The sequence below is a fragment of the Leopardus geoffroyi genome, chromosome B1 (assembly GCF_018350155.1).
Source record: "Leopardus geoffroyi isolate Oge1 chromosome B1, O.geoffroyi_Oge1_pat1.0, whole genome shotgun sequence".
Taxonomy (NCBI): domain Eukaryota; kingdom Metazoa; phylum Chordata; class Mammalia; order Carnivora; family Felidae; genus Leopardus; species Leopardus geoffroyi.
The window spans coordinates 121,493,769-121,507,743 of NC_059327.1; the positions used below are offsets into that span (position 1 = coordinate 121,493,769).

The 13,975-nt window shown below is 39.6% G+C and overlaps 1 protein-coding gene across 2 annotated transcripts in view; it reads left to right on the top strand.

Annotated features, from left to right (window-relative positions):
- The window catches only part of EMCN (endomucin), a 104,839-nt gene extending 91,153 nt beyond the window's left edge, over positions 1–13,686 (top strand). For both annotated transcript variants that reach the window (XM_045471825.1, XM_045471833.1), the window contains 2 exons: positions 5,584–5,657; positions 13,155–13,686. In XM_045471825.1, the coding sequence (XP_045327781.1) occupies positions 5,584–5,618 (35 nt within the window). In that variant the 3' untranslated portion in view covers positions 5,619–5,657; positions 13,155–13,686. The remainder of the gene's footprint in view (positions 1–5,583; positions 5,658–13,154) is intronic.
- The last annotated feature ends 289 nt before the right edge of the window (positions 13,687–13,975 follow it).

The following is a 13,975-nucleotide window of genomic DNA, read 5'->3' on the forward strand; positions in this document are numbered from 1 at the left end:
TCTTTCCCTCTAAAATACAAAATAAAAAAATAAAAGATAATTATTCACTCAACAAAACAATCCATGTGGATCTAATTTAAATATCAAGTTAAATGAATACACTTACAATATGCAGTCCCCCCATTTCACCTGTACAAAATAGTCACAGAATACAGATGGTATGCAACATGAGAGCTTTAGAATGACCGGCTCCATTTTACATATGCAGCAAAAAACAATTTTGGCAAACAAAAAGCAGCCAATATTGTCCCAATTCAAGAGCAAGATATCAAAGGCTGAGTGTGGTCCCAACTTCAAGTAGGAAGTTCTAACTAGAACAAACTATACCAGGCAGACAGAAGACTTGAAAACTGAGGAAGGGGACCCAGAACCTGCAGACATGCCCAGACCCCTCATGTGAGTCATTTGCTCTTATGAGAGACCTTCTTCATTCTTGCATCTAGTCTACTCTTCGATGTACACATTTCCTTTATTCCCACTGTGTTCTCTTGGAGGTAACCATCTGAATGGGCAAAGGAATAAAATTCATTCATAGAATAATTGGAAACCACTTACAGTTTTCCCCTGGTTGTTCCCCAGCCTCAACTAAATTGCTATGCCTATTCTACCAGGTCAGGGAAGACCAGCCTACATGTGAACTAGTCTTAAATAAGGATCTTAAATGGTGATCACACCATTTGCCAAGAAAAGTTCTCAGAACCTGCCTGTGTCTAGACAAGCCTCACAATAATTTCATGCACTCTCCTTAATCCCTTGGGGATTTAACAAAACACTCTGCAGCCTTGGGGCTCTCCGAGCTGTGCGTTAGCAGGCTAACGAGCATTTGGAAGAAGCCTCCATGTAGAGCCCCTGTGGCTATCCTTGTGAGGAGAGGGCTGGGATCAGGACCACCTGCTCTACTGCCCCCCATTTCTATCAGGGAAATGACAACTGACACCAGAATTGAGGCTTGAGGATTGGAAAACTCCAGAGAAGCTTGCGTTTCTTGTTGCAAATTTAATACGTGCTTCTTCTTTAAGGTCCAAGGAAAATTCAACAAAAACTGGTATCTCCCACTCACAGTGTCACAAGGGTAATTAATCAGTGAAATAGACTATGGTGAGGTAGTTAGGAAGACCCTTAATTCTCCAAGATTCCTTTTCATCATAAGCAAATTTTTAGGTCATACGTTTAAGGAGGAAGTATTACCATGGAAATAATAAAATCTATTCTCTGGTTCCTTTGTTTCTGCCAACCTTAATTTAAGAATCATACCTCTTTTAATGAAGTAACCTCTCAATGGTCAGCCCATCCTGATTTTCATGGGAAATATTTGGTGATAGGGAAAAACTGAAATTGCGCATTCAGAGTCTGTTTCAATAGCCTAGAATTAATAATCTAAAACACAATAATCTCCAAATGCTGTTTGTACTACCACAATTTTTATTAAAGTCTGGCCCCTGAAACACTCATCAACAAATCTCTGTTCACTCTCTTTTAAATTCAAATATGTTTTTTTAATAAAACTATACTCACAATACTCAACAGAAGTTACATTGTTATAATTATTTTTACCCAAATATCTTTTGTCCAACAGTAACACTTTTCCTCAAAGGTAACTAGACTAAAACCTAAAATGGTTAGGTTTGGTACAAATGCACACCTTTGGCCAAATTTTCCACTATCTCCTATATAAAAGTTTTAATAAATCTGAAAAATACAGAAAATAATTTGATAGAACGAATATCTGACTACCCACCACTCAGAATTGATGACTGTTACATTTCATGTTATTTGCTCTGTGGCCTAAGAAATATAGTGCTAATGTGCCTAAGTGGTAACAAAATGAAATTTGAGCTTCAATAGCCATAAGAACTCATTGGATTAGTCAGTACTTTAATTTATAAACTCTGGTATTATATCTCAGAATAAACTGTGCCATTTTAGAGGTCAATAAATCATGTTTCCAAGGAAACAGAGCTCTGTAGCAACCCATCTTCAGGGGAAATGCCAGTGAATACTAAAGTGTCTGGGTTTCCAGAAGCCTCCATGAGCCATAGTTATTGTTCTGGTCATTTTCTCCTACTAAGACAGTTCCTTGCTCCAAAGCCTCCTCTGATTAGGCCATGGTGTTTATCCATCCACACCTCTTGCTTTCTTCAAATATGTGCTCTCTCAAGTAGGTTCTTCTGCTGAAAATGTAACCCATACATGTTTGCAATTTGATTATTTACATTAGGAGTTTTCTTCAATGTAAAAGAAAAAGTCTGCTAGAGTACAAGAATCTGCTTTCAGAAAGAAATGAGCACCAAATATAGCAGATCAGGCAACCCTTTACGAGAACATACAAGATCCCACTCAGCCTTAGTAAGAAATCTTGCCAAGTTAAACATTACCATGATTGACTGCAAAATATACATATGTGCCATAATGCATTTTAAATATGATTGCTACTTATATCACATCTCAGAAAGTTAATATACATTGCCTTTTTTTAATATTAAAGACTGTAAGGATTATGAAGAAAATTCCTTAAAGAATATATGACTTCCCAGAAGAAAGAAAGCATAGTATCTTTGAATTTCATTTTAAAGTACTACTTGAGGCATGCTTGGGTGGATCAGTTGGTTAAATGTCTGACTCTTGATTTCAGCTCAGGTCACGATCTCACGGTTCATGAGATCGAGCCCCACCTCAGGCTCTGCACTGACAGCACAGAGACTGCTTGTTCTGTTCTCTCTCTCTCTCTCAAAATAAATAAATAAAGGTAAAAAAATAAAGCACTACTTGATATTGAACCATTTGGAAGAAGAAAAAGCAGATCTTAACTCATAATTTTCCTCTGCTTAGAAAACTGCTAGGTTTGTATTATCTAAGATGAAGTTCACTTTGGCATGTCTACAAGGCGTTTCGTGATGCACCAGACTTCCTCTTGCTTAGTTTGCGAACCACGTACTAACTCATATTCTCCGGGCACTATTCATCTCCCGTCCCTGTCTTCTTTGCTGAACTCAAGCTCTTTTGAAGGAGGAGCTGGTGTCTTGCTCCCTTTTGTCAAGCCTTCTCTCCCCCACCCCCTGCCACTTCCCCATTACGGTAATGACACATTATGAGTATATTGTTAGTATACTAACACTAATTAGTATATTATGGTAATCACTCCTTAAATGTGCAGTCATTTTTTTGCTTATTTATTTTTACAAATGAAAGAAAGAAAGAAAGAAAGAAAGAAAGAAAGAAAGAAAGAAAGTGTGAAGATGAGGAAAAAGATGAACGGATTTAGAAAGGCATACATCGATTCAGCTTCTGTCTTCTCAGCCCTTCAATATCTGCCCATACCCTGCATTTCCATCAAGCCTCCCTTGACTGTCCTAGGTGTACATGGTCTTTTCCTCTTCCAAACTTGTTTTTTTTCATTTGGCAAATCAACATATATCACTGCCTTGAAATAGCTCTTCATGGCTTACACTTCCATTTTATTTATTTTTTATTAATTTTTGTTAATGTTTATTCATACTTGAGAGAGAGGAAGAGAGAGAGAGAGAGACGGTGAGCATGAGTGGGGGAGCAGCAGAGAGATATGGAGACTGAATCCGAAGCAGGCTCCAGGCTCTGAGCTGTCAGCACAGACCCCACCCCAACACAGGGCTCGAACTCACAAGCTGTGAGCTCATGACCTGAGCCGAAGTCAGACACTTAACTGACTGAGCCACCCAAGAGCCCCTTAAACTTCCATTTTAATATTTGACCACATTTTGCATAATGGAGAATAGAGAAAACTAGAGAATAGAAAAGAATTATAAAGTTCTCATGAAACGCAACACAATACAATCATTAATGGCTTGGTGTATCTCTTTCCAGCTGTTTCTTTTGTAGGTGCGTGTTTCATTTGCTTTTACCAAAGACATTATTATAACCTATTGGATTCATATTGTAACTGAATCTTTCTCGTATTTTCTATTCCCACTTAGACAGAACTTGGAGGGAGATATTAAGAATTGGAATGATTTTCGGGGCACCTAGGTGGCTCAGTCAGGTGAGGGTCCGACTTTGCCTCAGGTCATGATCTCACGATTCGTGGGTTCGAGCCCCGCGTCGGGCTCTGTGCTGACAGCTCAGAGCCTGGATCCTGCTTCGGATTCTGTGACTCCTTCTCTCTCTGCCCCTCCCCCCTACACTCTCTCTCTCTCTCTCTCTCTCTCTTTCTCTCTCTCTGTCTCTCTGTTGCTCAAAAATAAATGTAAAAAACAAATTAAAAGAAAGAATTGGAATGATTTTCATAAGCTTCGCCTGACATGACTCTGACAAACAGTAGGGGTTCAATAATTTTTTTATTTTGTTCACTTCTCATTCCTGTACTTCATAGTCACGGATTCCAGGAGGTGCTGTGCTTTTTGCAAAATAACAATAGCAAACACAGAGTTGTGCCGGAAAGCGGCTAGGAGGGCTGTCGCTCTGTGCCCGGGATTTCTCAGAGCATGGCACCTAAGGGGTTCTTGAAAGGGAGTCCCGAGTTGTTCTCCTCGTTGGTCTCTGGCACCATTTAGTACCACCATGAGAGTGCTGGTGACAGGTGACATTAACGGAGTTCCCAGAAGACAGGTTTCTAAAAGACAGATAAAAGTTGGAGCAAAACAATGACATTTATTCTCAAAGCTGGAGACTTTGACCCATACCGCTTTTATATAGTGTGACTGATGTTGATACTTGAATCTACCTGAAAGATGCAGGTAGCGTGTAGTGTGTTGATCATGAATGAATTCAGGGGCATGTAAAAACACTTGGGATCCTCTGCTTCCCATTATCCTAGGTCAATATTTATATTTATATTTATAATTTTTTTTCAACGTTTATTTATTTTTGGGACAGAGAGAGACAGAGCATGAACGGGGGAGGGGCAGAGAGAGAGGGAGACACAGAATCGGAAACAGGCTCCAGGCTCTGAGCCATCAGCCCAGAGCCTGACGCGGGGCTCGAACTCACGGACGGCAAGATCGTGACCTGGCTGAAGTCGGACGCTTAACCGACTGCGCCACCCAGGCGCCCCTATATTTATATTTGTATTTATATTTATATTTATATTTATATTTATATTTATATTGGGTGATGGAATAACACTGTTATTTTGACTAAAGCCCCCCTCTACTGCTCTGTATATCACCAAAGGGTTTATGTTGGCTTCCAAACTCCTCTTCACAAAACTCTTACCCAACTCTTTAAACAGAGGACCCTAGAATGTCTTCCTGATAAAATGGCAGTTTAAATATATAATACAGTTTTGCTTAGGCTCAAGGAACAAGCAAAAAACCGTAACTCATTCCCGAGAGTGCCTCTCTTATTATCACTTCCTGACTCACAACCCCTGCTCCCAGAGAATTAGCTGAGCATTGCTCCTTTAGGGTGGAAACAGATGATGGTGGAACAAAGCTCGTAAATCTTGGTGAACAATTTCCAGGCGATACCAAGAGGCAGATTGTGGCTCTAATGACATTCTTGCCGGGAAATTGGACTTTCCTTGAAAAATAAAAAACAAGCCAAGAAACCTTATTTTCATCCCTATTCACTCTCTGAGCTTAGAGATCAAAACATATCTTTTGTTTGTAGGTGAGCACTCTGCACAAGGAAAAACCAAGAACTGACAGCTTGACGAATTCTCTCCACACCTGGGCAATAAATATGTAAGTTTTTTTAATTTCATTCAGTGAGATGCTCATTAATATCTGCTTTGTTAGAGTGCTGTAGCTTAGATTATCTCGAAAGACTTTTACAAGCTGAAAAGTTAATGGTTTGTGTCAGGGAGACCATCATTATCTATTTGTCTAAAAACAAACTCTAAGAAGATTTGCCAGAGAACTGCATATATTGGGGGCTATAGAAGATTCTTCCAGTTGCCTTGCCTGCTACAATTCACTCTGCCTATTGGCAATGTTTTCACATAAATGCACTTTGCCTTTACCTCGGTCGGAATATGCACACTAACAGTGGCAGTTAGACAGGGTTCTATTGTTAACAGAGACTCAAAGGACCCAGAATGGCAACGCTTACAAATTTTCAGTTTATTGCAAGAAAAAGATGTGATACAGCAGCTGCGCTAACGTAAGGAGATGCATCCCAGCCAAAGACTGGCGGAGGGCAAGGGGTTCAGAGGAGGGAGGTAGGAGGTCCATTTGTCCTCCCTCTGTAAAGACTGCACCGGGACATCCCTTCCCTGTGGGTGCAGGAACCATGGATGTGTATACAAAGCACCTCAAGCAAGGTGATCCAAAAAGGTAGTCTCAGCTGCGGTTTCTGGTATGCAGCAGGTCACGAAGGCGTAGTGTTGCTAAATAACTAGCTGAGACACAGAGCCCGCCAGTGTCTCTATGAGAACAGATGCAAATGAGCAATCTCATTGCAGCAGTTGTGAATCAATAAATAATTGAAACCTCTCAAAACTATGGTTACAAGCAACACTGTTACTCTGTATGTTCTGTGCTTTGACCGGGAGTCCGTGCAATGCACATACATTTCCTCTTTCAGTAAAACAGCTCAGGCCAGTTTCTTGCCTGCTAGAATCAACCCTCTTGGTTTAGCATGGGATTGTCTTTTGCTTTCCTAGAATTGAGTAAGAAGATTTTCTTCCTATTTTAGTTTAGTTTTCACAAGATGCATTGATTAAGTGCCCTCACAATTAGTGTTTGATGCTTTTTAGAACCTGCAGAAGAATTTACCCTTCGACAACTAACAGTAAAAAAGCAAGAGAACAAACAAATACGCATATGCCCAGAATTGACCTGACCACGATGGTAGGCACTCTGGGTGGTGTCCAGAGGAAGGGATATTATATTCGTGTCCACTACCTATGTCTATACCCAGCTAGTAATACAGCGCTGTCACGGACACTCAGAGAGCACTTGTAGAATAAATGATGCTTGCCACGTTTCTCCAGCCAGTAGCAGGAGATGGAGACAGAGGACTGCCATCCAGATGTGAACACCAGTGTCAGATTCTATCCCTTTCTAGCCAGCAAGGGTGGATTAGAAAGAGAAGAATCTGAGATTCTGCCTATCCTTTCGCGATGGACATTTTTAGATGCAAAGTTGGAGAAGCTGAGAAATTTAAGAAGTTTGTGGAGGCAGGTGGTCCAAACCTACCTAGTACATGGAAAACTTGCTCTCATGCCTGCTAGGGTCCCTTTGCAACCTTGTGGCTAGTCAAAAGATGCTTTCTAAATTATCAAAATGCTCAACTCTTAGTGACCAACTGTCCAATTTGGCAGAAGACAAAGTCTTCTTTTCAGTTGGAAAGAAAAGGTATACAGAAGTGAGGGATAGTGGTGACCCAAACAAGCTCAACAAAATAAACTTTTGTCCAGTTCCGATTCCTTTCCATTTTTTATACTTTAAAAAATATTCCTAGCCTTTAATTTCATGTCTTTAAATTCTCAGAAATAAGTAGCTTTTGTCTCTCGTCTCTGTAATTTTGGAATTATATAACCATGTTCTGAAGAGTAAAGATCAGAACAGGAAGAAACAAGTTTGACACATCAATTCGACTATTTGTCTAACTTTTTTTCAGTCTATTTCTCTTGGCAATCATTGTACTTTGAACGCAGTAACCAGTGAGCAATGACTTTCTAGATTATCAATTAGAAATAAGATATCAACTCAAGAGATTCAGAATAAATAGGAATGTAGTCATCAGAACCAGAAGCTCTGGGAAAAGAAGTGGGGAATTTTGGAACTGTGGAGGAGTAGCAAAGTTCACAATGTTAAAATCTTTCGTTTCAAAATCAAATTCTGGATAAACTTAATGTTTGCCGCTTCATATATCAGTCCTCTGTTTTGTGCAGAGGATTATATTTAATGTGATTTGGCAGGGCAGAGAAGAATTCCAAAATACTTATAACCTATGATTCTTGCCCTCTCCAAAGTTTGCCTAGTGGTAACATGAAATCACATACAAGAAATAAGATAATAATTAAAGAAAAAAAATTAAAAGCTGTGTGAGCATGATTGACACTGATTCATCAATTCAAACAGATTTTAAAATCTCGGAGATTTTATACCAACAAGAGGAATATTGGTAAGGGCTCCAGTAAAATATTATCCTTTCACTGCAGATGGATTGCTCCATTTAGGGATCATAACTTTTTAAGAATAAGAAAAGGATCACATCAGCTTAAACTTTCCCTATATAAATCACTTTGGTCCCATCTATTACCTGGTACCACCTTCAAAATAGCTATTAATGTGGAAATAATTTCTGTTAAGTTTTGAAGGCCACCAGAATCAAAGATTAGAAACATATTAATGGTATGCAATTCTAGATATATGTGGGCTCATTTATAGTGTAAATGTGCTCTGTTATCTTCTTCTGAGATTAATTCTCTTACAACAGGGAGTGGTAAGGATGACATAGCTAGAGGAATGGGTTTGCTGTCACAAAGAACTTCTGCTAAGCCCAAAATTTCTATGCAAAAACGTGGAACAGGCAAAGTACATTCTTTTTTTATTGATGCCAACAAATGGTCTGAGCAAATTGGTCAATAATGAGCATGGAGGTGGGGACATTAGCTAATAATGTCTTTATGGGGAAATGTATATAAAAAGAACTATGCAAAAAGAGAGAGTAAAAGAATTTATGTATGTTTTATTAAGTAACTGATTAAAATTTTTTAAAACACAAAACAGTATAAGGAAATTCAATGGAAAAGATAGGAATTCTACCACATCATGACTTAAAACTTCCAAGCACAAAAAAATTATCATAAAGAAAATTATGAAACAAAAAACAAATTGGGAAAATGTTTGTCAAAAACATGAGACCAAATAATTAACTTCTTAAATATACCAAAGGCATTATACAGATTAGGAAATAGAAAAATGAGCAAAGACTAGGAACAGGCAATTCATAGAGGAAGGAATAGAAATGATAATATAAAATTACAGAAGAGTTACTATAAAATCTTAAAAAATGTGAATTAAGACCAAAAAAATTATAACCTTCAATTTAATTAAACCTTTTTTTTCTAATTTTTTTTTAATTTTTTTTTTCAACATTTATTTATTTTTGGGACAGAGAGAGACAGAGCATGAACGGGGGAGGGGCAGAGAGAGAGGGAGACACAGAATCGGAAACAGGCTCCAGGCTCTGAGCCATCAGCCCAGAGCCTGACGCGGGGCTCGAACTCACGGACCGCGAGATCGTGACCTGGCTGAAGTCAGACGCTTAACCGACTGCGCCACCCAGGCGCCCCTCTAATTTTTAAAAATCATACTGGTGAAGCAAATAATATCATATGCTGCATTTGAAAATCTAAATTCAATTAGTCTTTCTGAAGAAGAGTTTGGTAATATTTTTATTAAAGGACTTAAAAGATTCACATTGGTCACCCAGTAACTTCACTTTTAGGAAATTTTCATAAGGATATGATTTGAAATGTGACTAAAGATTAGTATATAAAGAATAGTAGCAAACATTTAGAAACAGTTTAAACGGCTAATGGTATGGAAATTTCAAGTAAATGATGCTTCATGCAATCAATGACATTATATAACTTAGCAAAAGTAATTCTCAAGATGATTTTTTAATTACATGCAAACACATCCAAGATATAGGTTAAGTGGGGGAGGGAACAAATTTAAAACTGAACAGAAAGCATTTGATTGTTCCACCACCAATTCTGTGCTAGAGGAAGGCAGGCAGCTCCTGCTACCTGCATGCTCCCTCACCAGCAGGCTCCCCTTCCATTCTGTTCCAAGCCTCCTGACAGTTTAAGAAGTGGTGGGAGTTTCAGATCAAGAACCAAAAGTCTGGAAAGACCAGTGACTTTAGGAGAGTCTCATCCCACAGACCCTCAGCATTATGGAATGTTACTTATTTTCATTTTTCTCCCAGATACAATTCATTCTTTCTGTCATTTCTCAATGGTACCGTGAACATCTAAAAGCACCTTTGTGAACTTGCAGAAGAGCTTAGCATGTTTTTCAATTATTTTTGTTGCATTTTAAGATGAAATAGCTGGGACTAGAAAGAAAAATCATGAAAGAGATTTATTTTCTGATCCTAGGTACGGCCCTGAACAAACTCCTTAATAATGCTTTGCACTGGGCTCCACATCTAAAAAACCAGGATAGAAAGATCTTTTCTTTTAAGCCTATTTTGCTTGTTTATAAAATATTGTCCGCGTTGGTAAAGAATCTATCATGATACTTTATTACAAAAGTGATCATTCTATTCTTTATAAGAATCATAAATTTATAAAATTTTAGGGTTGTGAGATATGAAGGACCTTAAAGTCTTGCATATCATTATTGAAGACAACACACTAAATTTAGAGAGATTATAATGTTGGAAAGGAAGCAAATACTGATATTGGTGTAGACATTCAAATTGAAACTGCCAACTAATGAAAAAAATCATTAACGAAGCAAAACCCATTTCTCGAGAAAGATTTTCAATGTGGAATATACTCTGACAAAACAAAACTCCAGTTTGTTTTCATATTGTTTGCTGATTCTTGAAAAAAATATATGGTATTAATCGTGAGCATTATCTTACTCACGTGAATACAGGTGTTTACCTAGATGGTCTGTGCTACAAACTTTTGACTTTACTTGGGGACTCACCTACAGAGGAGTATGGGTCAGTTAAAAAATGACAGAGACGCTGCTCTTGGCCAAGTTCAAGGACAAGTGTATAAAAAGGCTCATGACATGTCTCTGTCCTCAAGGGGCTTATCGAAGTGAAGAGCAATACATGTAAGGAAGATAATTGGACTTTAATATGGTAAATAATAAGACAGTGGTGTGTAAACTTAAACATGGTATCTTGAAATTTAATGGCCAATCGCTTAGAAAAGATGGTATCTGAGCTGAGACTTACAGGATAAGAAACTGAATGAATATAAAAGAAATTATAAATAATTGGTTAGCGTTGCGCTGTGCTGTGCATATCTGTTGCTAAGTCAGTGAACCGCTGACATTGTTCCGTGGTGAGATTAAGTGTAGAAACTGAGAATGAGCCCTTAAAAGTCGTCATAGCAATCTGATATTGCTGCAACATTCTGTTCCTGTTGTTGTATTTTTTGAAATATCAGTTTGCAGCCAGTTAGAAATTTTTGGAAACCAATCTGGTCTTTCACCCTAGATAGCTTGAGAAGCACTGGTCCAGAATCATAGTTCAATGCCACAAAGGCTGGGAAATGAGGCTGAAGCAGTAGAGGTCCCCAGATCATGGGAGGTCTTGCTTCCCATGGTAAGTCATCAAGGACTTCAGAAAGTGAAAATGAAATACTTTTTCTAAGGAGAATAAAATCAGATTCTTTCCTCCTTCATTACTGCCATCAAGACATTTTCTCATTTGGGGAGACCTCCCCCTCCTGCAAACTTGGATGGAAAATACCCAGGGAATGAGTTCCAAATTTGAGAGGGGAGTCTGTTCTGCAGTCATGCCTAGAATCATTGTGCTCTTTCCAGAGCTATGCTACACTCTACCGTATACTGGACCATCTATCGGTTGCAGATGCTCTGGAGGACATCAGAAATACTCTGCTCTACAATCCTTCCCATAGCCTAAGGCATGGATCCAGTGGCCACTCCCTGCTCTGCAAAGCACTCCCCACTATGGCCACCAGTGTCTAACTTGCCCCCATGCGAGGCAGCAGTGTAACTAACTAACCCTACCAAAGCCCCTGCTTCCACCAACCGTGCCATGAACGAGCAGGGTGCAGGTCTCTAACCGCTGGCACCACTGCGCACCCCACCCAGACTCTCAGGAACCACCAGTACTGCCATCAGCAGCACAACAACGTCTAAGCCCTGCCAGCTCAGACCACACCCTCCTTTTCCCGCTTAGGCACAGAAGCCCCCATCTCCTGCTCCTTTGGGGGCCAACACGGAAAGTTGTTTCTTCATTGCAAAGAAGAAATCCCAAAGTGATCAAATAAAGCCCTGGCTCTCCTGCTCTCCTTCTTGTGAAGGAGAATTGGAGAGTTGTCTGTTCACATTTCACCCTGATAAGCACACAGCAAGCAGCAAAGCATGAAAGTGGCCAATAAACGTCTACTCACGTTGTCACCCCAAGGAACAGACCGCCAACTGCCTCCCATTAATGATTGGGTAGAGTTAAGGACTTTCATCAGAAGAGGAATATGATGATATTTGTGCTTGAGACACATCACTGAGTGTTCAATAAAGATTAATTCAAGAGGGGTAAGAGTAAGGTGTAGGACTGGAAGCAGAGGAGTTAGAAAATTATTGCAATATTCCCTAGGAAAGGCACGAGGGCTTCGCCAGTTCTCCAGGTACAGAAGGGATGGAACTGAAGAGGCAGAACGGGGTAGAGAAAAGTCTGGAAGGTGAACTTTTCCAGAAGTGGTGATTGATTGAATGTGGGCAGTGGGGAATGAGGAAGATTACAAGAATAGATGTGCCCACTTTTCCAGCATGGGTACCTGGGTAGGTCATGGAGGTTAGAGCAGAGATTTGAATTGTGCAGTGAGAGGGAACAGGTTTGGCTGGCAGTACAGTAGCCCCCCTTTACCCATGGGGGACATGTTCCAAGACCCCGGTGGATGCCTGAAACCACGGATAGGACTAAACCCTGTACATGCTGTGTTCCTTTCCTGTGCATACATACCTATGATAAAGTTTAATTTATAAATAAGTCACAGTAAGGGATTAACAACATTAACGCATAACAAAATGAAACAATTATAAAAATAAACTGTGATAAAAGTTAGGTAAATGTGGTCTCTCTCTCTCTCTCTCTCTCTCTCTCTCTCTCTCTCTCTCAAAATATCTTGTTGTACTATACGCTCCCTTCCTATGATGATGTGAGATGATAACATGCCTACTTGATGAGATGGAGTGAGGTAAACACATAGGTGTGGTGATATAGCCTCGGGCTGCTATTGACCTTCTGATCAATAGGTCAGAAGGAGGACCCTCTCCTTCTGGACCGAGGCCAACTGCAAGTAGCTGAAACCAGGAGATGGGAAACCACGGCTGGGGTGGGGGTGAGGCTACTGTAGAGTGTTGTCCCTTGAGACACCTTGACTTTGAAGTGCTTGTGAGACAGTCAAGTGATTCCATCGGGTGGAAAAAAGCAAGTCACTCATATTTCTTAACAAGAAATGGTCCCTCCGGCATCTTCTTCACTTTCTTGCAGTCTGAACTTTCTTCCCCCCACAGGCTTCATCTTCAGCTTCTGTGCTCCAGGGGTAGCAAGGGAGAAAGCTTCGTGGACTCTTTCCTGATGTCCAGTCCTGCTCTCCAGTCTGCCAGTCACCTGTCCCAATAAAGTGATGTCCAGATGGCATGCAATAATTTCATTGAATCCGAAGAAGCCCGGGCCTCCCCCGTCATTTGTGACATGAAAAGCACATTACTACATTTTATAAGAACATGCTTGGGAGTTTTAGGAAGGACCTTGGTGAGCAGCTAACCTGACAGCCAGGTAGGTGGGTTCCTTGATGACATGACCTTCCTTTGAGTTGAAAGTTTCCAGAGCCGACAGTTCCTATCCATGGAGACTTGCCTATTTTCTTGGTGTTCTCATATTACCTAATGTTTGTATTTATTGTTTTGTACTATGTTAATGCAGGGACAATTTGCAAGTGTATTATTAAATGTTAGGTAGAAATCATGCCATGCCACTTTGTACATAAAGGTATTTTATTCATATTTTCATGTGTTACTTTTAATAAATAATTACTATATTCAACACACTAAAATATCATAATGTGACTGTGAAAATGGCAATGGTATTGTCTTCCCATAATCTTGAATATTTGGGTGCTGATTATTTGAACATGAGAACTCACTAATGAAAGACATCTGCAATAAGTGAGTAAGGAACAAAGGATTCACATATCAGACTCCGTTAAAGGGAAGTCAATTTAACATCTCTTTGGTTTTTCTATTTGTAATTCACACTATGTGACAAGGATGTAAGGGCATTTATGACACTCTGTACTGCATTCATTAAGATGATAACAGGAGTGAGACTTTTT